Source organism: Gallinula chloropus (assembly GCF_964237585.1).
Source record: "Gallinula chloropus genome assembly, chromosome: 14".
In the NCBI taxonomy this organism is placed as follows: Eukaryota; Metazoa; Chordata; class Aves; order Gruiformes; family Rallidae; genus Gallinula; species Gallinula chloropus.
The window spans coordinates 10,714,080-10,738,952 of NC_140099.1; the positions used below are offsets into that span (position 1 = coordinate 10,714,080).

At 47.8% G+C, this 24,873-nt stretch overlaps 1 protein-coding gene across 4 annotated transcripts in view; it reads left to right on the plus strand.

Moving 5' to 3' along the window:
• Window positions 1–361: 361 nt before the first annotated feature.
• Window positions 362–24,873, plus strand: part of BCL11B (BCL11 transcription factor B) — a gene marked incomplete at both ends in the record, with an annotated part of 90,131 nt that continues 65,619 nt past the window's right edge. For 2 of the 4 annotated variants that reach the window (XM_084270550.1, XM_084270552.1), the window contains 2 exons: window positions 362–419; window positions 14,214–14,582. In XM_084270550.1, coding sequence (XP_084126676.1) covers window positions 362–419; window positions 14,214–14,582 — 427 coding nt within the window. The remainder of the gene's footprint in view (window positions 420–14,213; window positions 14,583–24,873) is intronic. The other 2 variants (XM_084270551.1, XM_084270553.1) reach the window with 1 other exon arrangement.

Consider the following 24,873-nt stretch of genomic DNA (forward strand, 5'->3'; position numbering starts at 1 on the left):
AGTGTCACTGGCGGTGCATATCCTCCTAAGTTCAAGAAGAGATCTGGAAGTCCAAGTGGCAGAAGCAGTGGAGAAAAGACAGTGTGTGAAAGAGAGAGGAAAAAAAAAGAGCGAGAAAGAGCTTTTCCTGATGATGATGATGATGATTTTTAATTGAGAGGGGATCCCATCCAGTGCACCACAGCAGCAACAAAAAGGAGGCTTTTTTTTTTCCTTTTTTTTTTTTTTTGAAAGAAGAAGAACTCGATAAAGAAGAAGAAGAGGAAAAAAAAAAAGAGGAGGAGGAGGAGGACCGTCCCCCCAACACATCCCCCCAAACCAGTGCAGCTCTCCAGGCGATGCCAGTGTAAATGCCAGGGCAATGTCCCGTCGCAAGCAGGGAAACCCGCAGCACTTGTCACAAAGAGAGATTATCACACGTAAGTTTGAACTTGAAACCAGACCGAGCCGAAATCGAGGAGCAAAATTAGGGAAGGGGAGGAAGCGATTTGGGGGGGGGGGGGGGGGGGGGGGGGAAGACTCCAGGAGCAACCAAAGCTGGTAAATGACTTCAGAGAGAGGGAGAGGAGAAGGGAATTAAAGAGGGGAGGGGGGTGTGTGGCTAGGGGGGATGGGCTGGGGGTGGAGGGGGGGAGAAGCCCGAAGTTTGCTGTGCGTTTTTGCAGCGGTGCGGAGGTGAGGCGGGCAGGCAGGCGGCGTGGAGCGGGGAAGGCGCTGCCGGCGGGGAGAGCGCGGCGCGGCGTGGGGCGGCGCGGGGCTCCCCCGGGGAGCGGGTGCGTGTGCGGGGGGCGGCGGAGCGGGTCGCGCCACGCCGGGCCGGGTCACTCCGCCGGGGCTCCGTCGCTCGTCCTCCCTGGCCCCGCTCCGAGTTCCCTCTCCGGGGCCAGCGCGGAACGGTGGGAAAAGTTGGCCGGGCGCCTTGCCCCGGCGTGACAGCCGTGCGGAGGGGGAAGGAGGGGGGGGGGATCAAGGTGGGCAGCGAGGGGGGAGAAGCGGAGCGGCCGCGGGGGGACTTAACGGGAAGCACATGGAGGCTGTGGGCCGGACGGGGGAGAGCGGGCCGGCAGCGGCGGGCGCCAAGCCCCCCGGCGCGGGGACGCGGGGCAGGTAGACGGGCAGGCTGTTCCCTGCCCAGGTGCATCGCCGGCGGGCGGGAGAACTCTCCTCCAAAGCGCGGGGGGGGAGAAGGCAAGCTCAGCTCGGTGGGGGCTAGAGGCAGGGCAGGTTGCAGAGGGGCCGGGGGCGGGTGGGGGTGTCTGACTGTGGCGGGAGGCGCGAAGAGAGCCGAGACAAGGGACGGGGCTGCAGGGCACGAAATGCGGACCGGGCAGCGGCACCGGCACCGGCTCGGGTTGCCGGGGCAGGAGCGGAGGCTACGCTTTGCTGAAGCTCCCATTGTGAAATGAAAACACACACATACCCCCTTCCCTCCCCACCCCCCCCCCCCCCGCCCCCCGCCAAAAAAAAAAAGGAAGGAAAAGATAAAGCGGGAGGGGAGAAGGAGCCCCCCCCTCCCAGCATCCCCCCTCCTCCCGTTCCCACCCTTGAAGCCCCGGAAGAAGGGCGAGCGCCTGCAGGCAGAGTCGGGGGCAGGTCTCCGCGCCGGGCGCCCCGCTCCGCCGTTCCCGTCCCCGCGGGGCTCGTGCCGCGGGGGGGTGTGTGGGGGGAGCGCCTTCCGGGGCGCGGGGTCCCTGCGCTCCCCGCCGCTCCGCCGCCACCGGCGCACGGAGGTGGAGGTGGGGGTGGGGGGAGAGGCGGGAGGGTCCCTATTTCCCTCCTAAAGCGTTCGACCAGTTTAGGGGGGCTGGTGCAAAATTCTCGGCGCGCACTGGGGAGGTTTGGGGGATACGGGGTGGGGGGTGGGGGATTGGAGGCCGGAATGGGGTTCCGTACCCCTTCGGGGAGGCTGTCCGGACACATCCTTCGCCCCCCCCCAAAAAAAACCCCGAGTCCGCAAGTTGCTGTACTGCGGGGGGCGGCGGCGCACGGAGCCAGCCCGGGGCTGAGCTTGAGCCGCGGCGGATCCGAATATTTATGTTGAGATTTTAAAGAATTTAAATAAATAAATAAAATATTCCCCCGGCTTCTCTCCCCTCCCCTGAAAGCCAAGAATAGGAGCCATCTGCCAGGAGCATTTGGTGCTTGCGAGCTCCTCTCTTTCTTTGTTACCGGTGATAAATTTCTGTTTGTAAGATTTCCTTGGGAATGGAGATATATATGTGTATATAATTTTTCCACCTCCTGTGAGATTTTTTTCTTTTTGTAGCGGAGGGTTGTGGGGGGACGGTTTGGGTTCCGAATTTTCAATTTCTTTTGCTCTTTTTATTTTTTTCTTCTGGTGTGCGCCTTTATTTTTTAACCCGTTCCTCCACCCCCCATCCCCCCTCCCCATCAGCTGGTGGAACACAAATGAAGATGCATCTGGTATTCAGCTCTTCTGGGGGGGTTGTTTTTAATTCACTGTTATTTTGGAGCCAGATTTGCATCACCATAAAAGGTGGATTCCCCCTCTCCTCAACTCCCTCCCCTTAGTTAATTGCATTTTTGGTTTTTTAACCATCCGGTTTGGAAAATATGTTTCCCTTTTTATGATGGTGGCTTCTTAACCCGCCCCCCCCCCTTTTTTTTTTTAAGAAAAAGCATCAACAATGTAACCTCTCTAAATCGCCCTGTGCAATTTCTCCCACTTCTTTTCTGTCTCAGTTGCGAGGGGATATGGGGTGTTGAAAGGGGGTGTGCTGGAAATCTGGTTTGTTGCGCACGTCTGAATTTGTTTAAAGGGGTGAAACATTTCTTTTCTCGCTGCTGTTGCTGCTGGGGTGGGGGGTGGGGGGTGTGTGGGGGGGTGGGGTGGAGAAGAGAGCCAGGTAGGTTTGTTCTTCCAATTTGATCTCCTTTTCTGATCGCTTTACTTGAAAGTAAATAATGAGGCAGGAGAGCATTAAAAGGTGGCGAGGAGCTGCGTGTACGACGGGTTTAGCGGGGAGGCTGGGGAGGAATGGAGAGCAGAGCGGTACGCAGCTTCCCTCCCTCCCCTCTTGTATTTATCTGTCTCTCCATCCTGAGGAAGCTGGCGGAGAAATCAGGCTGCATACTGAACAGTGGCAGAAAAAAACGAAGGTATCCAGGGGAGGAGGGGGTGGGAGCCGGTGGGGGCTGCGGCTGGGGCTGGGGTTGGGGCTGGGGGGAGCAGGAAGCGCAGGCATTTCAGCGCAGAGGCGCTGAGCCTCAGCTGCAGGCTTGCAGGAGGGGGGTTTCGCAACCCCTGCGCTCCTCGGGAAGGTGTCATTCGTGGGGGAAAAGCAGCCAAGGGAGAGTGTCCTCTGTAAGGGGGAGTTTGGAAAGTAGCGGGCAAAGGAACGGAAAAGCAAAACACTTTCAACAAAATAAAGGCAACCCCAAGACAAGCCCCCAAAGCCGGGAGGAATTGATACTGTTTTCTGAAATGTTGCATTTATGTCATGCTTAGCTTGGGCTTTTTTTTTTCCACTCCCCCCTCTCTCTCTCCCTTTTTGGCATCTGTCAGGAGAGTTGCATTTCAGGATGGATGGGAGGTCTGTGCCAGGCAAGGAAAGAGGTTGGGAGAGAGATGGGGAGAGAGAGAGAGAGAGAGAGAAAGGTTTCCTGACACTGCTCAGCTGGAGTTTATTGGGTTTCATGCTCTTGGTGTTCAGAGAAACGTTTAGATCCTGAGTGTAAGAAAAACAAACAAACACAAAAAGCAGAGAGCCTGCAACGTAGTTGTGCTCCAGAGTTGCAGCGTCTCATTAGCACAGTGGTCTTTAAGACTGCAAAACGGAGTGGCCTGTTTGTCCTTGCCAAGCTCACCCAGGCAGCCTTGTAATGGAGGCACCCGCGGGACAAAAAGAGGGGAAGCACATGGAGAGAGAAGAGCAGCCCTGGACCTTTCCTTGGTGGTGGTGGACAGGACAAGCTTGGTAGCTGAGCTCACGTAAATGGGTGGACAAAGCAAAGGAGGTGATTGTGTAGAGAAGGGGAGGCTGAGCTGTTGAGCTGCTCCGGGCAAAGAAACGTTATTTTGGTTTGATTCAAATTGCTGATTTTCCAGCATAAGATCTTCTTTTTTTAACTTGAGAAATCTGTTTTCAAACTAGCCCTGCATTTTGCATTTGAAGGAAATCTGAAAGGCGAGAGCATGTGAAAAGCTCGCTGATAGCAGTTTTGCAGAAGGCAGCAAGGGAAGAACATTTCTGTAGAGCAGCAGCAAAGACTGGGGGAGAAAGGCAGAGTAAAATCACGCACTTCCAGGTAGACAGCCAGGTTTCTCAAGGAGGCTCTCTTCAATACCTGGTCAACAGGTTCCCTAGGAATAGTAATAATTTCTTTTATCGCTTTGTATTTGTACATAATCATTAAAAATCCTAATAAAAATAGAGCCAGCAATTTTTTGCATGTCAAAGTTCTGCAAATGGCTTCAAGTAGCCTCTCCTACAATGCTTTTAGATTTAGTGCAAATAATTCATTTTTTACCTGAAGAGAAAGCCTCACACGAATGTGATCAACTCTAATTCAAAGAGAATGAACATTGTGGCTGAAGAATTAGAGAGGAAATTATTATTATTTTGGAGATGGCTGACTTTTCTTACCTGTGCAGAGAAAAGCTTAATGTGCTTTTGAAAGATGTTATGTGTGTTGGCTTTAAACAGGACAGGAAAAAATAAAAGGGTTGTGTGCTGTCAACTTCCAGGTTGCCTTTCATTTGAATATATTTGTATTGAACTTCTAAGATTAAAAAAAAATAAAATACTGCCACATTTTCATAGTTCCTGGTCTTTTAAAACATTTTTCTAAAGCTGGTGCAGATTAACTAGATTGTGGATCTAGGTTGTTCTGTCCTTTTTGGTCGATGTGCTCAGTGGCTTAAATAGATGTACAGCGGGTGAGAAATCATTTTGCATTTTTTTGCTAGTCGGCAGATGCAGAGCATATTTTGTCAGGCTTATTTAAATATTGAGAAATAAAAGTCTTGAAGATTTTACAACCTGGCTGCCTTTAATAGGAGCGGTTGGAGCCCTTGTCTTGCGCAAAATGTATGTTTCTCCGCAGAACAAAGGGTTGTCTTGTGGCATATTTGACAATAATTATGACTTAGAGGAGTGTGCGCTCGTAGAAGTGGTACAAATTATTGATATCAGTTACCGACTTGGGCTGACATCTCTTCAGCGGCTCTTCCCAGGGCTGGGCTTGCCGCTTAGTAAAATCCTTGCCCTTAAAAAAAAACGCCTCGCACAACACTTTTGCTTCTCTTCCACATTTCCTACCTGGATTGCTTCTCGCTTTTTGTTGTTTGTTGATGGAAAACACATTCCAAAATAAACTTTGCTGGCTTTTTGACTTGCCTCGCAAGCCTGCCTTGGTGCCCCCGGCTGCAAGTGACGGGTGTTGACGACTAGGGGGAGCTCATAGCCTGTATCATGGCCGGGCCGGCTCCGGCCCCGCCGGCGCGGCTGCCGGGATGCTCTGCCCTACCCTCGGAAAGAGCAGCCACGGCTCAGACAGTTGACGTTTGCTGCAAAATGTTTTCACTGTAAAGTTGTAGTATTGATTTTCATGCGAAGATCTATGTAGCGCTAGCTGAGAGGGGCTGCGGGCGAGACAAATCTATTTTTAGCAAGATCGCAGCTGATTAATTGACTTGGGCGGGCAGGAGTTTTTAATTAAAATTAGTTTTTAATCGGTGCCTTTTTATTGTCAATGTACAGCTTCTAAATTCTCAATTTGCTGTTGTCAGACAGCGATCGGGGTAAAGACACCTGTACGCGGGTGAGTCTCTGTGCGTGGTGTGTGTGTGTGTGTGGGGAAAACCCCACCGAGACCGTTTGTCTGTTCCAGGGGATGTAAAAACACAGAGCGAGGAAGCTGGAGTTCTAGGAGAAGGTGCGTACAGTGATAAAGCAGAGATACACGTACATAATTTGGCACCGGTTACATGTCCGAAAGCCACATGTACCCCAGCCGAGAGGATTAGATAGTTTGTCATACTTTGATCCTCTGGTTCTCACAGCAAAATATCTGCAGTTCCTGCAAATGAAAATAAGCAGCTTTTTTTTTCCTAGAGAAATAACCACAAAATCGTGCCTGTCATTGTAGAAGTTGCTGCGGAGCAGCTGACAGGCTGCTCTGCTGGGCTCGCGCTGTTCTCTGCTGCAGTCAGCTTGCATGCCGTGGATGGACTTGAGCGGGACGCTTTCTAGCCCAAACATATAATTTCGTGGCATCCACACGGGAAGCTTTGATCAGTGGGTCTTTATTTCACCCAACTTGAGAAATTCATCAAATTGTGGTGTTGTTAACACAGCACGAGTATCTTCTTATTTTTAGGGTGCAATATGTGGATGGAGGTTATCCTGTGGCAGGAAAGTGTGCTTTATTCTAACCTGAAAGAGAAGTAAATTAGGTCAGACAAAAGATCAGGGCTGTCATCAGCTGTACAAAAACCCTTCACTCTTGGGTAGAGAGGGCCAGCAATTTATCTGATGATTTCTCTACTTCATTTAATGTTTGAATCGAGATAGTTGGAAGCATATAGACAGCAGCCAGCTCATTTAACAGACCGGTAAGCTGAAGAGCACAGTGCCCGGGCTGCTGCTGATGCTAGTATTCCCCAGCCATGGGGAAAACCTTTCCTTGTCCCCTCCCAAAACCTCAAACTTCACTGATTGTGGCTTTCCTTCCATTCCATGACTGTTAACTTTTACCAAGAGAAACAACACACCTCCTCTCCTCCTCCCCACCGCCTCTGCCCACCCAGCACACGCACACGCATAGTCCCCTTCTTCCCGCTCCCCCCTCTGCCTCCCACCCATCCCACTCCCACAGGACAAAGCCCCATGGAAAGTTGTCCCCTCAGAGACCTGCTACCCCAAAATGGTTCTCTGCCGCCTTGCCAGAGCATTTCCTTCTTTCTGGTTGCAGTTCGGTTTCTCCAGGGTGATGTTGCAGTTGTCGGTTGAATTTTGTCTCCCCTCCGAAGCCTTCAGAGAAAGCACAGAGAAAAATAAACGGGGGGCTGGGGGTTACTGCCTGCTTTAAAGTTAGTGATACCACAGAAGTCCTCAGTGTAGCATCAGCAGTGGCTATAGATGCATTTATGTATATGTATCTTTTTAACGAGGGAGGAAAAAGACATCAATAACTGCGTGCATTGATAAATGTGTGATTCATTCAGCCGCTCTTACTACAGCACGTTCCTCTTTCGTGTTTATTTACTTTCTTAAAATGTTTTTGGGCAGGCCGTGCACCGTTCCTCGGCACCCACGGTTGCAGCCTCAGAGACAGCTGTGTGTTCAGCTCCTGAACATCAGCTAAATTTACTCACTGTCTGCCCTCCCGAAGAGCTGTTGCTTCCTCGGTACTGTAGACCCTTGCTGGAGCTTTAAGTAGCAGCTTCTTTTTTTTTTTTTTCCCCCCATATTTTTTTTCCAAAGGATATATAAAAAATGCCTAAAGCAGGCTATTCGAAAACAAATTAAAGCAGAGGGACACACTTCATGCGTTGCAGGCACGCGCCAGTAGAAGGGGGTTAGAAGAATATCATCATTTTACTGGCAAAACTGACACCAGATCGGGGATTTGATTAATGGTGCAGCATTCACAGGGACTTAGTTCTGTATTTTTGACATACGCAAGTCTTTTGTGTAGTTGCCTCAGTGCAAGAAATTCCTTTTTCTTTTTTTTTTTTTTTTTCCTGGAGCAGCTGATAATTTGTGTGTGTGCTGGATATGCCCAAGGTACTTTCCAAAGACTAAGCACTAGACAGCACAGTGTAAAAAAGGAATCCAAAGTTAAGGGAGAGGGAAAAAAACACACTGGTTTACTTAACTTTTTTATGACCCCTTTTACTAAGCCACTGGAAGAAGCCATAAATTCGCTGAATGTTATAATGAGTATGCTTCAATGAGAGGGGGAAAAAAAAAAGAGGCTTAAGAAAATTGTATATGAGCAACAGTGTGCCGTACACAATTGACAAACGCAGCCTCTTTTGAGCCTGATGTTTCAGAGAGCAACAGAGCTGCTGTGTGTTTAAAGCATGTGCAAAACTAATTACTTAATTTTGATCATGGCTTTTAAATCCTTGGGTAAGAATCTGTGCTTCCAGCATCCCTTTCTACGCCAGTTTAAAAGCCTGTTCCCAAATACTTCTCCCTTTGTGGCACGAGCGCTCCTTTCTCTCCTTGGTTGTCGTTTACTTTTAAATAAAACAAACGCATGCACTGAGGAACAAAGAATGTTTTTATGTCACATCATCACATCCCATTTTATCTGTGGAGATTTACAGCTTCTGCAGTCTATAGACGAGCCTATGCATTTTACGCTCTCGAAAGCAGTAAATATTTTCTTTATGGACGTGTAGTTTACTTAAAAGGAGACTCGCCACTCCCTTCTTTAAGACTGTACCTAGTTTCTGACGAAATAACATCTGACAAGTGTCGGAGATTCGTGCGGACCTTTGGAGGTTCTTGGCTTTTGTTCTGTTGGGTCCGGCGTGGTTACTGGGGTGTTTTCCTTCTTCTTTTCCCTAAACCCCGATGCCTCGCCCGGCTCTTTTGTGGCGGTGCTCGGGCTTGCTCCGTCTCAGGTGTGTGTAGACGGGGCTGAACTGCAGTCTCAGAGACTCGGGCTACTTCTGCAGCAGGCGCCTGACGTCGCAGGACAGCTCTCTAACTCACGGCGGTGCGCGGGGCTCTCTCAGTGCCGGAGAGGAACGGGTTATTCCCCGCACCCTCCCTCCGCCGCCGGGTCCCGCTCCCCTCGCCGCCGGTCGGTACCCAACGGTGGAGGGAGCAGGGGTGAGGGGTGGCTCGGCAGGCGGTGCCGGGGCGGTGGGCTCCGTCCTGCCGCTGCGGACAGGTGTCGGTGGCCAACCCGTCGCGTCGTGCTGCCCGTCCGGCGGCCGTGCTGCGGCTCGGCAGCTGCGCCGGGGGGGAGAGGTTCGCCGCTGCCCCGGCCGCCCTCCTGCGCTTCGCGCACGCCTGCGAGGCGCTGGGGAAGGGAGGTAGAGCCGCGGGCCCCGCCGTGTCTGGGACTTCCCCATCAAGCTGCCTCTTTCGGCCAACTCGGCCTCCGACTCTCAGTTAGGATTAAAAAAAAACCCCAAAAAACACTGCAAACAACTGGTTTTCAGCCCTCAGAGATATTAAAACATCCTCAGATAAGCGGTGCCTAGTACCGCTGAGTGTGATGCTGATGCAATGTGTAGGCATAAGCTCAACTGTGCACCTTGCAGCTGCAGGGAGCTGCGGGGAGGCTCTGGAAACAGGTTATTGATAAACTTCGACAGCAAGGAGCCGTGTCGCCCGCTTTGAGCAGCGTTAGTCTTTGTGCAGCGAGGATCCTGACACCGATCTCGGCGATAACCCAGCCAGAGAGCGTGTGATCTGAGCTATTTCCGTTAAGCATGTTGATGTTACAGTAAATGTGACATGTGGGTGTTGATTGAAGGGACATTATTTTCAGGCCTGCTTTGGGCCAACACCCTGAAGAGCGAGTCACTTCTTTGTGCTCGCTCCCCAGCTAGGCTGAGCTCTTTCTGGATGTGCCTTCAAGACAGCAGCGACCGCGCGGAGAAGGGCGCGCTTGGCACGCTGCAGCACGCTCGCGGGCGGCTTCCTGTGCCTGGGCGCCGGGAGCTGTGACCCACGGGCAGCTCAGCTTGTCCCAGAGATGGGTGGCCCCCCAGGTGGACGCAAGGGCCGGTGGTGGCTGCAGTGGGGTGCAGAGGCAGGCAGCACACCCAGGAGCACCTCTGCAGTGAAGGCACTGGCACTGCTCACCTTAACCGCCCCGTAATCGATCTGTGCAGAAACTGACTGCAGAGGGGAGGTTTCACATGCAGAGCTTTGGCCTGGCATCAAACTGTTCCCTCTTTCCCCTTTCTCTGCCTCCTTTTGATACTGCAGGATGGGAAAAATAGGGAAGATAACAGGTTGGCAACTTACAGATCTTTGAGATCCCTCCTTACCTTGGCTCTGCAGTGCAATGTAAAAGCAAGAGAACAAATAAGTGCTGCCTGGACCCAGCCCCAGCCAAACCCCATGAACCGCCATCCGTGGTTCTGTTCTTTTAGGCCTTGGAAATGATTTTTAGTAACAGAGTCTTTTTCACTATTAATGGGTACAGTTTTGAGACATCTGACAGGCAGAAAGTAGTTAGCATGTGCATTCATTTTAATATTGGGCATGAGAGTATTGTTTGCATGAGGCACATATGCTCTAATGATGTCACCACGCTGAAGTAGGAGCGCTGGTGGTTTTGTGACAGTGCCTTTATGGAATTAAGGAGTTTGTCCACTGTATTTTGGTGTGGTAGGCAGCCAGGGAGCTTGGAGATCCTGCTTAGAGTCCAGCTAGCAAGTGCAATTCTTTTCAAAGTACGGCAAATGATTTAGAGTGTCTGGATGCATTAATTCCATGAAGCCACGCGGTAACAACAGTGTCACTCACGTCCCCGTAGATCGCCTGTTCCCGACTTCCCGGCCTCCCTCAGCAGGCAATGCCAAGGCAGTCCTCTTTGGAGGAATCTCTGGGTGCAGGGAAAATACTGGGCACACCTAAACACACCTGGAAGAACCAGGGCACGAGTCCTGGCTGGAAACAGCTCATTTGCATTTATTTTTTTTTGCCTTTTCCCATGTAAGGGAGATGAGACGTTTCCCATTCTCCTTTTTTGAGTGGCTCGATTTCTCCTTCTTAAAAAAACCCAACAACATTAACTTTAAATAAATGCCCACGAGGAAACACCCTCCTGCCCCCAAACCCAGCTACCAACAAACAGTAATAAAACCACAGAGTTAAATTCAAATAATGCGAAGCGACTCATTTGAAACCCACAGACACAAGTGGAGTCAGAACTTTAGATTGAGACTGGCCTAAATTGCCCCGTTGGTATTAAAGGACGCCTTAAACAGCCTAAGATCTTGGTTGTTGTATTAACCAGGCATGACCTGATGCGTTATGGGCTGGACTTGCAGGCTTTTTTCTCTTTTCCTTTGTGGGTTTTAAATCTCTCCTGTAATGTTACTTGAATGTAGGTTTTTAATGGCTTAATTGAGTTGTCAATAGGAAGCCTTTTCTTTTTTTTTTTTATTCAGAGTTAAAAAAAATTAAAAAATGCAAATTGACATGGATAAAATGGCATTTGAAGATCTATTCAGTATTTTGTTTTTCATTCTTTTCCGTCTGTTTTCCACATCCCGAAGAAGGGGATGTAATACAGCTCCCGCATTGTTGGGTGTGCGGCTGGTCTCATGCTTGACGATTTATTAAAGCTCAAATCAGAAATAGAGGCGAGTATATAAAAAAAAAAAAAATTAGTCTTTTGATAGTTTGAAACCCAATTACTACTGATCGCGAGGGCTCAGCCTACCAAGGAAACGAAAAGCTGATTTTCGGTAACGTGACGACTGCCAAAATACGAAGGAATACCAGATGTTATTTTAAAAAAGTGCCATTGCGGAGTCCTTGGAAAGAGAGAGTGAGCGAGTGTAAGTGAATAGGCATATGTGGATTTAACTAATATTCAAATGAAGTGTGGAACTGAAAAGAAAGAATTCACAACAGTTTAGCTGTCTAAACCCCCTTCATGTTTCAACAGGCGCCCTGTCAGGACCCTTATCAAATGCAGCAGTTTTGCTACGTTTTCTGAAGAGCACAATTTAAATCGCAGGCAAAAAAAGAAAAATAATCCTCACATCAAAAAGATAATAAAGTTGAGATGTACGCTGTTCTTTATATTTGTTATATGTATATAAATGTCAAAACTCATCCCTCGTAATTTGAGAGACAGGCTTTAATCTGAAGGCTCTATGGGAATGTTAGGTGAAACCAGCAACCAGCATTTTCCTCCTCTGCTACTTTTTCTCCTTACAACCCTTGGTTCGGTTCCTGTTTTCCTGTTGTCTTTTCCAGCTCTTTGTCCCATCTCCTGCGTGTGTATCTCCATGCCTGTGTGCCTCTGTGTGTGTGTGGTAGGGCTGGTGGGTTTTTTTTTTTAATATTTTGACACTCTGCTCCCCCTTAATAGGAATTCTTCCTGGAAATAGTGCGTACATTTCTAAAGGGCTCTTTTCACAGTCCTTTTCTTTTGGCTCTAAAATGATGTATATGTAATTGGTAATTAAAGGTGCAAGCTCTCTTCAATATAAACAATATTGCTCAATGTTAGATCATTAAAGGCAACCGCAGCACTAAATAATTACCTTTTGCATCGTGACACACTGTTTGCGGGCATCCGCTCCCTTCCCAGCAGTCCCCATTCAGCACAGGGTTATGGTTACGTTTTCGCTAAGGCAAGGAGGCATCTTTTCATGATATAAATCGGTGAATTAATTACATAGTATTGTCTACAAACTACTTTTAAACTTAGATTAAGGGGAAAAAGGTAATTACGGTTTTGAGGACGAGTATTGTGCTGCGGATTTGGTAAGCTTGGTGTGAGTTAGGAAACTGAAGTCTTCCAGTGCCCATCGTCAGCTCCAGCGGGACGATCCATGCTCAGGCACTTCTCTGGGGTCCCGGTCCTTCCCCAGCTGCATCTGCTGCTTGCTCTCTGCTTTGCTGTTAGTGAGCTCTGATGCAACTTGTAATGCAGCTGGTAGACACACATCAATTATTTATTCTGGAAGGCAAAAATGGGGGCAATTCTTTTTCTAAACTGCCTTTTTCAAGTCTCAGCCATTTTTATTGGCAGGTAATACATTTTGCCTTATACCTCTTGTCCTTTTCCTATGAGGTTTTTTTTTGGGGGGGGTTGTTTGTTTGTTTGTGGTGTGGGTTTTTTTTTTTGTTTGTTTGCTTTTGTTGGGTTGTGTTTTTTTGCAATTTGGTGAAGAATAGGACAAAACTCCTTTGAGGTCAGGAGGAGAATCCAGATCTGGATTATAGTTATACATCTTTTTATCTCGGTCTCACTTCTTTGAGATGTTTGTGTGACTTGCTTTCCCCAGGAAATCCATAAGCGAACTCCTTGGGCTAATAGAGAACATTTTTCCTCCTATTCCTTTAATCCTGATTCGATTAGAGGTCTCACTCGCTGATTTACATACTGCTAGTTCTTCTGTTTTGTTCAGCCCAAATTTTGTAGTCCTTGAAGAGGCAAAATAGCCCTAGGCAAAAGTCAGTGGAAATTTTGCCCAACTGAAGACCAAGGTTTGTATGATTTGGCAGTTACATAGCAGAACAAGAGAAAACAGACCAAAAAACCACATTTTGCCCCAGAAATGGATTGTGATCCATAATTATTTTATAATGTAAGAATTATATTCTAAATACCTATTAAAATGCACTGTTTCATTAATTGTGAAATGAGAAGCTACTTATTTCTTAGAAACTGATGCAGGTCACTCAGAAATGTTTTCCCAGTTTTGGGGGATAATGGTATGAAGTCCATCAGGTCTGTAGGCAAGATTTAAGCAAAAAAGCATTTATTATCCTATGTAGCAACTGCAGGGGTATTTGACATCAGGAAAATGAGTATAAGATTTCAGGCTCAGCCAATACTCCAATATGTTTTATTCTCTTTCCCACTGTACACACTTTTGAAACCCCTCAACTTCTTGTGAGACCGTATCCTGCTTACCTTACTCTGCAAATAGTCTGCTGTAATTTCGTGCTAACGGGTGGTAATTTAACTTTGCTGGTGTCTTTGGAATGGGACAAGATAGTAGGAATTTTGTATGCCACGGGGAGCCCGATCCTGCTTGTCTGGAGCACACAAGCTTTCCCCTTCTCTCTGAAATAGGAGGAGGAGAGGTTCGGGTGCATAAGCTTTGCTGGATGGGGCCTTGGCCAGATGGCTGGGAGACGCAGTGGGAATGAGAAGATGGGATAAAAAGAGAGGAACTATTTCAGAAAGCGACTCAGGGCTCAAATGTTTGCAAAATGGCTCTTTGCTGATATCCTTGCAGCGCTGGCAGCAGTGGGAAGGAGCTGTCAGGAAAGCTATGCCAGGTCAGCCTTTCCATTTTGTTTCAGGCAGGCTTGGTTGCAAAATATATTGAAATCATTCTGGGAGAGCGGAAAAGCTGAAAAATAGAAGAAAGATCTAATCAGGCTTGGCTTCTTTTGGGGGGGTGGGGGTGGAGGGGAGGCTGGGCCTCTCGTGGAATATCCTTCAGAGTCTGTGAACACTCAAAGCAATCTCTTTCTTTTCTCCCCTCGTCCCTTTCCTCCCTCTTTCTCCTTGTCCATGTAAAGCAGAGGCTGACCATGTGGAACCGGCACTCGCCGACGAGGATGAGAGCCTGGCAATAGCAGAGCCGGGTGGCATCAGCATCGCCGCAGGCGGGACAGACCCCGACTTACTAACCTGTGGACAGTGTCAGATGAACTTCCCGCTGGGAGACATCTTGGTTTTTATAGAGCACAAGAGAAAACAGTGCAATGGCACTGGTGGTGCCTGCTATGAAAAGAGCATGGATAAGAGCAGCCCTCCCCCCTCCTCACGCGCCGAGCTCAGGAAAGTGTCAGAGCCAGTGGAAATCGGGATCCAAGTCACACCCGATGAAGAAGACCGTCTTCTCACGCCTACAAAAGGAATTTGCCCCAAGCAGGAGAACATTGCAGGTACAGCATGTTTTACACTCAATCAACTGCCTAGGTAATCTTTTAACGAGAGCCCTCTAGAAAGTGCCATGAAACAGAGGTTTCAGTAACAGGTCTTTATAGGAGCCATCAGTCTGGAGGATCCTCACAGCTACGCGGGGCTCAGCAAGGTGGTCCACCCCACGTTCAATTCAGTTTATCTATCCGTAGCCTCTCAGTTCCCTGGGAGAGCCAAGGGCCAGCCTATATGTGTAGGAAGAAGCAGAAAGTTGGGTTCAGAAACCATTTCAGGAGCGTCTTTAAGCAGGTAGCACTGGCAGAGGGATAGGGGACTGAGGTGAGATGCTCAGTTCAGCCCAGTTCAGATACCCTTTGTCACATGCAGACCCACAGGGAAGGACCAAATCCCAACCCCACTGAAGCCAGTGGAAAAATCCTCTTCCCACTGACTACAATGGGAGGAAGATTTGGTTGTGAGGGCTAAAGTAGAGGTTCATTAACTCCTTGCTTGTTCCTTCTTCTGGGGTAGATGTCAATAGATGTCCTGCTCTGCATTGCTGCCTGTGCCTGGGTCTCTGCAGATGGCTAGAGTTGGGTGGGTAACACCTCCATTCATGTGTGCACCCCAAATGGGGCTTCTGAATGAGGAGGCAAGAACACAGGCTGGCACTGGTGAGCAGATCGGAGGCATTCCTTTTTTAAAAAACTCCTGTGTTGTGCAGTTCACATTTACTTAGCAGCACTCCCCATCTCAGAGGTGGGCAGGTGGAGATGGTATCCACCTAGGCGAGCTGCCGTGCAGCGGTTCCTGCAGAGCGACCGGTGTGGGGCCACTTCCGTCATGCAAGGCGCTTCTCCCCTCTGCGGCCGTGTGCTCCTCCGCAGCGGTGAAAAGAAGGTTCTACTCCCTGCTAGTGCGTGGGGGTTTTATGTTACACAACAGGATCTCCCCTCTAACAAGCATTTTTTATTCAAATTTTATTCCATATGAAGACCAGTGCCAAATTGTCATTGCTACCACTGTCCCTATTTCTATAGGAATTGTCCCATGAGATTAGATCTGACGATCCAGGGTCCGGCTTGTAGTAGAGATGCTCCCGTGAGGGCATCCCCAATAGACCTGTGAGAGTCTCCTATCTTTACAACTGAAGCTTAGGAGATTCCTAAAAGCTTTGGAGGTCTCCAAGCCAGTTCCCAGCATCTCTGGTAGGCTTGGCCATCATATAAATGAAGGTGTAGGCTTTGAACTGCTGCAGTCTTCAGATCTCCAATGATGTGCCTCTTTGGAGAGGGCATTTGCCACTCGTGTACTACCTCATTGTTTTCTAGGAATCTTTTATGGGTACAGTCACCATCTGAGCATGGGGCAGTTGGTAGCCTTCGGGGCTTTAGCAGTGGCAGCCTGCACTGTGGTGGTGTAAGCAGCCCCACTATAAGACCTGACCTGGTCCTTTCTCCATCCTTTTTCAGCTTTCCTCATCCTTCTGTAGTTGTGAATGCATTTCTTAGCAGGGATGACTACCTCATGGTGTGGCAGCTTTGAGGGCTAGATTTCCTTCCCATTTGCTGGGAGCTGAAGAGAAGTAGTCAGAACCTTCTCCACCAGTCTGCTGAAGGCCTCCTGAATGGTGCTGAGTGTGCTCGATAGCCGTTGATCTCTGTGCTTACTAATCTGTGCCTGAGTTCAGCCCATGGTGAAATACCACAGTGGCTACACCCAGCACAGAGGGTGCTGTCCCATCCCAGCTTCTGGGGGTCAGCCTCAATATAACTAATGCTTTTGCCATGCAGAAGACCTGCTGGGAGAGGGGGTGAAGGGGATGTTCACATGTGGAAAAGGCACAGAAAAAAGATATTTAAAAGCCAATCTGGAGCACCTAATCTCTTTCAGACTAAACTGAATATCAAATGAAAATATGTAGAAAAGATTTTGAATTGAGAAAAATAAAAGGGTTTATCATTTGATTGGCATTTTCTCAGCAGTGCATGGAGATAGGGACATCCACGAAATAGTGCAGTAATAATGCTTTCTCAATTAGGAGCCCAGCTCCGAGATAAAAAGGTGCAGTGTCCTTCCATATTTTTTTTAATAGCAGCGGATAGTTTTCAATAGTAGGATAAAAGCCTCACATTACAGCCATGGAGGGTAGCCATGAAAAACCCACAGAAGTCATTCACTGGAAAGGCTTTAGTGGGATATACCAAACCCCTTATTTATATTTCAATAGAAAGGCTTTCTGCATTAGCCAAGAAAATCAGAATCTGCATTTAACATTAAAGGTATTTCCCAGTGAGCGGCTGTAGAGCATTGTTGTTAGATTTGTTAAAAAAAGAGACTAAATACGATTTCATAAAAGGGAAACTTAATCTCTAAGGCAGCTTTCTCCCACCCCGCCACCCCCTCCCTTTATTTTTTTATTTTTTTGGTAATAATGCAACAGCCTACAGTATTTTTACTTTATATGTGACGAAAGATATTCTTAGCCTTTCTGTACTGCGACAGGAAGAATGAATTTCTTTATTCCACCAAGAAATATGTAAAATAATCCCTTAGAAGTATGGGGAGATATGTTTGTTCAAAGCATTTAAAATGTTATTTTAATCAAAGGCACAAAACACTCTACATGCTGTGTCAGCTAAAGGAGACCATTACATTTTAACAGCAAATCATGCTCTTTTTCCCCTTCCTAGCCAGCCCCCTCCCACTTTGAAACTAACTTTTTTTTTATTAAATAAAAAGGCGAAAAAGATTAAAGAACAAAAAAAACCTTCAGTGGCTCAAATGTATAAAGTAATTTAATATGGTGGAAGCATTAATTATTTTAGCTTAATTGAATTCTGAGGACTGCAGTAGTTGCATTTTTGTAGACAAGCTCTGTTTATTATTTCTTTGTGTAGATTAACAGTAAAGGAAACATAGATAACTTTCAGTTATTTATTGTAAAATAAATGTGTCAATTCATGTGTAAAGCAAGCTGTTCAAAGATAATTGAGTCTTTATATTTGAAGAGGGAAACCAGAAATCACCCACTCGCCACTCTGGCTCCCTGAAATATGCTGCCACCGCTGCTGCCCTCAAATAGGTTTCAGCTCCTCTCCTTGATCTTGTGTTATTTTTGTAGACCTTTTTATTTGGTTGAAATGATTTGTGAGGCCTTCTGCGGCATGACTTAGCTGCCAAACCTTCAAGCTTCCCATGGCTGAGTGTAGTGAGGCTACGCGAAGCACTGAGCTTGGCTCTGTCATCGCACCTCTCCTCCCTCTGGGTATGAGGATGTTGGGATGCAGCACCACGCGGAGCACTCCCCTGATGTGGGGTGCTCTGGAATACTTAGGTCTTCCTTTCTCTCTCTCTGCCTTTCTTTTTTTCTTGATAACTCTGCTTGCTCTGTTCACTGAATGCCTCTTGACCATGTAACAGAGCTTGTGATGCTTGGAAGAGGGCAGATAGAGCTCTGGAGCCTACAAGACACGCAATGCAGATCTCCAACTGGCACTTCTAGGTATCACTAGAGACAAAGGCAACTTTGCCTTCGAATCAGCTTTTAAAGACCTTCTGATAATGAACTCTATCATCTTTCCCTAACTGGTAACTTGCAAATCCATGCCTTTCAAGGTGCATTCACTTAGTTACCACTGTCCATAAGATGCGTGGTAGCGTGTTAGCTGGCACTGGGAGGATGTGACTTGTTTAGGAGCAGTTTCTTCTATAACGTCCCTTGGGGTTTTTGTTTTTTTGATTTGGCTTTTTTGGTTTCTTTTTTTTTTTTCCCTTAAAATTGGCTGACCTGTCTGAAAATCAGTTCTGCCTCCTGTGCAGAGGGTGTGATAGTATTGAACAAATGTACCATATTGTAACACAGCAAAACACCACCAGGCCAAAGGGGTAGCTAGGAGTTATCAGTCACTACTTCTTTCACTTCACCGCTGGCAGGTATTTTGGAAAAAAAAAATAGATGGTCTCTGTATTTTATATCTCTTCTTTTCTTTCATATTTATCAGATCTTGGGCATAACCAGGTGACGTGTCCTGGATGAATAAGGCCCTGGGCGGTGGCTCCCACTGTCTTTTAACTGATGGTATCTCCTGTCCTCCTCACAGTCCTGCTGGGCTCATAGGCCACCAGGATGTTTTTCAGTACAGCTCTCTGAACCAATCCAGATTAAAGCAAAGGTACCAGTCGGCTTGTTTTTAACCCTAGATGGTTTCAGAGAACTGCGGAAGAGAGGAGGGAGCCTCAGTGGGGCAGGCACCACTTGGACCAGACTTTCTCCAGCTTCATTCTCTGGTCTGCGTGCTCCGGTCAGCTTACCCTCACAAACAGAAAACCACTCCAGGAGCAGAGGTTCATTAAGACAGTGTAGTTGATTTCTGCAAAGACAGTGTTAGGAAAGGGGAGGGGGTTGATTGGAATTCCTTGTTCATCCTGTCCCGGCTGCCAGTGCTGGGCTCCATACATTATGTACTTGAACTAGATGTGCATCGTGAAAAAAGGCTCCCTGTGATAGGCAGGATTTAACTGCAACCCCTGCTCCATGAATGTTCATTTCAGGCTTTTGAATGGTAAAACTGCCAGTGAGAGAAACTAAATAACTCGCATGTGCTGGAAACCAGAGATAAACACCGCCGCAGGTTGCCATGAAATAGGCTATTTGATATATTTAGAATTGTTATTTTTCTCCAAATTAAGATTAGTTAAATCCATGTGTGTTGTGTGAGTGATTGTTAACTCAATGGCATGGATTATCCTTTTTTCAAATCATGACAGCTAATTATTATTGCTGTCTACCCTGAGACATTCACTTACAATGTACCATTATGGACCCGCGCACCCATATTAACTGTAGGACTCAGACAGCCATCATGATGCTTTCACACGTGATGGAAGGAAAACATGAGCTGAAACAACCTGAGGCCGGTGGTGGTGATGTCAGGCAGGTTGGGAAGAGGTGTCCTGCCCAGAATTGAGTGGACACGGAGCTTGGGAGCCATCCCTCCTGAGGCCACTATGGCACTGGGTACTGCTGCCAGCACCTTCCCGGGGCGGTGAGTTTTGCCGGAGTGACTTGTCATGGTCTCAGGTCAGGAATAACACTTATGATAAGAAGAATATTCCAGAAGTGTGTGGTAACAGTGCCTGAGAAACTTGGGTTGCAGTTGCAATACTCTTTTTGAGGCTTTTCCAGGCTTGTTTCTCCCGTTGTGTCTGCCAGGCTTTCCCTAAGCATAGGGGAGTTACCTGGCCTCCTCCTCTACTGCTTCACCAGGTATTTAGCAACCTGTTTTGCTAATTGGTGTTGGTGAGCAGTAGGTGTGTGTGGGGGGATGGTGCAAATACGGAAGGTGTTAACCGCAGCTCCCCTGAGAGCAGGGTTAACGAGCAAGCCTCCTGCCCCGGGGACCTCGGCTGAGGTCCTGGCTTGGGTTGTGGGGAGAAAAACAAGCCGGCTGATCTCAGCCAGAGCCCTGCTTGTGCCTGAAGCAGGGCAGGGGCATGTCAGGGGAGCCTGGCTCTCCTCCAGGGATGGGCACCCCCAGCCCACATGAGGGGCCGGCAGTGGCAGCTGCCCATCCGTGGCTTGCTGTGGCTTCTTGCATGACAAAGGGCTCCTGACAAAGGGCTTACAGTTTTAAGGCTGCTGGTGAGGCTAGGTGGAGGCTACCCAGGTGATGTGGTCCTTCTCTATGGGATTCTTAGGGATGCTGGTGCAGAGGGTGCCTGGTGGTGGCTTGGCAGCCCCCCTGTCCTCGGTGTGCCCCCCAGTAGGCAGTAAGGGACAGCAGGGCTGAGGCTACTGGGTGCTGCACCAAGCCACAGTAAGCATGCTGCTAATCCCCGCAGAAGTTAAAGGTGAGAAACCTCCCGATTATGAAACCCTTTCTTCCCCTCATGTGAACTGACTCGCACCCGTCCGGTGTAGCTCCAGCGCCCTCTGCTCAGCCCCTGCCCTGGGGGCCACCGGCTGCCCTTTCCCTGCCGCCATCTCAGCTTGCCCCCACTCATGTCCTGCCTGGGGTCCAGCCCTGCCTGACACAGAAACTTTCCTGGCATCCCTGTGAGTCAAGTGTTAAATTAATCACATCAAGTTTTAAAAGCAGACTAAAAACCCTAAAAACTACTGAGGAATATTATGCCCTTGATTCTCCCTGCCCATTTTAGTTTCTTCTTTTCTTCCATTCACCATCCTGTTTTTCAGAGTTACTTTCTGTGCCCTGCATGTGGTTAGCAGGACTCCCCGAGCCCAGAAAGGCAGGTGTCGGTGCTGGAGGAGTGGTGGGGGTCCAGTGTACCCCGCTCCACCCTAGTTTCACCTGGGGTAACTCCACTGAAACCGGCAGTGCCATGCCAGATCGATCGGGCTGTGCAAGTGGGGACCTGTCCCTGAACGCACGGGGTGCCGAACTGCGAACAGGAGCTTGCTGCTGCTATTTTCTCTCTAATCTCTTTTAGTTATAGTCATCTTCAGTTTTATGTGTGACAGCGCTAGGTAAAACCTTTTCGACAGAAGTGTCATTTTGTGGGCTGACGAGAGGGGATTTAAGAAGGTCATTCAGTACGCGTGGCCAGAGTCTTCTGGCTCCGGGGTGGATGCATATCGGGAGTCACTCTTTTAAGAACAAAACTTGCCTGTTTGCGCCAACTTGGCGCTGCCGCTACCCTCTTTTAATTCAGTGGAAGGACTCTGAATTTACTCAGAGGTAGGGCCCAGTCAAAATGTCACAAAACAAAGTGGGGCTTTTGCCTTTATTTGGGCCCTCTTGTGAAATTACTTGGGCCACGTGTGGGAGAACAGAAACTGTGTGTTTCTCTTAGTATTAACATGGAAAGATTTGTAGATATTTTAGACAACATGAACAGTATTTGATGAAAAGGCACTGGTCAGCCAGTCATTACTCATTTTTCTTGACAACTTTGCTAGCAACTGTTAAGAGCAAAGTAAAAGTAGTGCCCAACCATTCTATGGACTGCCTTGGCACTTGTAGGAACATGACTAATAGTGGTGGGCTGGTGCGTGGTGGAGTATTGACTGCAAGACAGGAGTTTGTGTGCATTTGCTAGGGAATTTTGCACTGGGAGTTAGCAGAAGGAAAGCCCGTCGCATGGAAGTACTATAAAGCAGAAAAGCTCCTGTATTGATAGAAACAAGTTGCTGCTCCTCTCCGATGGTGAATAAATACATAATGGCACAGAAATGGTTCCTTAGCTTCAGCAGGACAGAAGTGCTGCTATAGCATGAGGCTGCCTCCCTTCATGTCTTTTCCATAGATTGTTTTTCTTTCACAGCCCGTGTTTGAACTGTGCTGCCTATACACACAGTGACCAAATCGGCTGTGACTTAAAGGTTGAACCTTTCTAGGGTTTTTTGGAGGTTTGAACATTTTTCTATCATAACCGTAGAAAAAAAAGACCTGTGAAGTAATCATACTTTTTGTACAAGAAAGGCTTGGATTTCTGTGTCATGTCACATAACTTCAAAGGGCATAGATTTGGGGCTGAGTTTCAGCACTGGCTTTGGTGGCTGATTGGGAAGATGGGAGCCCAGAGGGTAAGAAATAGAGGAGAGAGACCAGGTGTAGAAATAAAACTTCTTTCCTCAGCGGGTAACCCTGGAAAGCCCAGAGAAACTGGGTAGCTCTCAGCTTGGGAGATGTGCATGCTCGCTCCGACAAGAGCATAATTTTCAGCATGTTTCCTTCTCCCCATTCCCTCCCACCCTCCAAATGGTAATTGGTGGGCTGTGCAGTAGAAATGTTATAAAAAAAAAAAAAAAAAAGAAGAAGAAAAAGTGGGTGGGTGGGGTATCTAGGGATTTGGTGTCTAAGCTCAGGAGTTAAGCCGGAAATCCCAGAGATGTAATGAAAACAAAACGGACTTTTCACTCGCGCTGTGGCATTCTGGCAGTGAGAACGCTTTCGTGAGCCAATGTTTTCATTGTAGGTTTTCTCGAGAGAAGTAGTGGAAACGAATCGTTAACCCCTTAACAGGAACGAATGTGGTTGCTGCAGCGGGGAGAGGAGAGCCGTCTTGGCTCCTAGTTGCCATGTTGGAGAGCTTGGGGGTGTGTGTATGGTTGTGTGTAGTGGGGAAGGTGGGCTAGATACCACTTGTAAGGAGTTTAATAATCTTAATGGCAGATGTGAAGTGGTTACTTAGCGGTTGTTGTTTTTTCCTCTTTGCATATATGCCTTTGCAGAAAGATTCGAGTGCGATCAGCACAAACCACTGTTAAGCCCAACGGCTCTTAAACTCTCTCTTCCTTCTGGCATTTGGTAGCATATTTCTTGAGCAAGAATAGGGGGACACTGCTTGTCAGTCCCTCGGCAGGGTCTTAAAAGCTGTAGATGAAAAAGACCTACCAAGTAGTAGATCCCAGTTTTCTCCGAAAGTGGAAGTACAGGATGCATGTCTCTCGCAGGCATGTTACGTGTATAGCTTTAAATGTCCAGCAGCCTTGGACAGGGTTCAGCTTTGCAGGAGTAAGCCCCTTCATTAAAAAAAAGAGAGTTTGGGGAGGAAGGGAGGTGGGAGTGTTTAATCTAATTTACCTTAACAGCCACTTTTGGTGAAGAGATTATGTATCCCTGTCCTCCGTTCTCTGATTAGGCTGCATTTTACTTCAGTATTTTACTTCACCTTTTGATCATGGCTGGCACTTACGGTATATCTCTCCACTCTCTCATTAGGGTATTATATCTGCATGTATTTTTGCAAGTGGCATAGAGCATCAGCACCCTCCGCTCTACCTAAAGAGCATCTCATCTATCCTTCAGCATCTTGGAAGAGCAATTAAAATCATTATACACCTCCTTTCAGCTGCCCTAGATCCTCTGGTCCAGCCCTTGCATGCAGGTTGCGGGACTCTGGGTGCTGTGTAGACTTTGGACATAATTGCATAGCTGCTGCAAGGGGCTGTGTTTCTGAGGCTGACCTTGCTCAACCCGTCTGGCCTCTGAATAGATGTTTGCCTTCTTTCTTCCCACTTTGACAGCTTCCCCCCTCCACACTCCAGCCCCTCACCCTGCCCCAGCCCACTCCTTGGCTCTTCATGCTGGGAAAGCACCGCAGCCGTGAGGTATTTGTGACTGAGACTGCCTTTGCAATAAACAGAGGCTGAGGAGAGCATTGGTTCTCCTGCACCCCTCTATTTGAACAGGGGGAAAATTAGAAGGGGAGAAATGCTGCTGAATAAATGATGATTCTTCATGGTTTTTATACCATGCTGCTTTTGTAATGGTCATTTAAACAAGGTGGAGTGCTGGGGGAGAAGAGAACAAGAGGGGACAGGGATCAGACAGCCGCCGCCTTCTTCTTTTAAGACATTTATTATTTTCAGAGTCAAACCTGTAGCCAGCTAATGTAACTGTAAAAGTCTCCTTTGAATTATTGGAGAGGAGCTCTGAAGTCTTCTGTTATAGCTGATGTACTTGAGTTCAGGCAAAATTCAGATTTGAATTTAGCACCTACTTGTTTTATTTTCTTTATTAAACCAACTCCCGGCTCCGTTTTTTCCTTTCAATACTGGTTTTCGTTTCCCATTTTCTAGAGCGCCCTATTACTAGCTCATAAAAAGAGTTAGAAACTGAAGGGAAGTTTCCTGAGCAAGAAGGATTTTTTTTTCTTTTTTCTTTTTTTTTTCTTCTTTTTCCTTCTTTTTCCTCCCCCTATGGCTTGGCCCAGAGCCAACCTGTCTTTCAACAAGTAGAGAGCCATTCCAAGTTGAAATTTATAGAGCAGAGTCCAGGTTCAAGGGCTGAAGCCCGCCAACAGCTCCAGCCTCTTTGTTACTGATTAATTCTGCAAGCGGTTCAGCTGGTTTGCTCACTTCTGCCTGCTTTTCACAGCACTGCAGCGCTTCCGAGCCGGCTGCCGCTGCTTCCCCCTCCCCTGCTTTTCAGCAACGCTTTTCCCCCCTCCTTTCACTGCAGAGAAAGCCCCCAAATTCATGTTAACCCCATGCAGTCCAAGCTGCACCACGTCGGCTTTAGGACAAAATTAAAAAAATAAAAAAAATTCCTTTCCCTCAGTTTTCCCCCTCCTTTTCTTTCCCCTACAGCTAATTTTAAACGTCTGGAGCTTCCCATTTCACTTCAGCTCATATTAAACAATTGCTTCTTGGCATCGTATGGAACCCAAGTTCCCAGGTTTTAATTAGTTTACTGAAACACATGCAGTGGGGCAAAATAGTTTCTTTCAGCTTTACCTGCGAAGGATGTTTCCTGTCTCAGCGAGGGGGTTTCCCTTGCGGAGGGATTTGAAAGGCACAGGTTTTCAAGTGGTCTCAATATGGGGCCTCACAGGATCTGAGTGTGG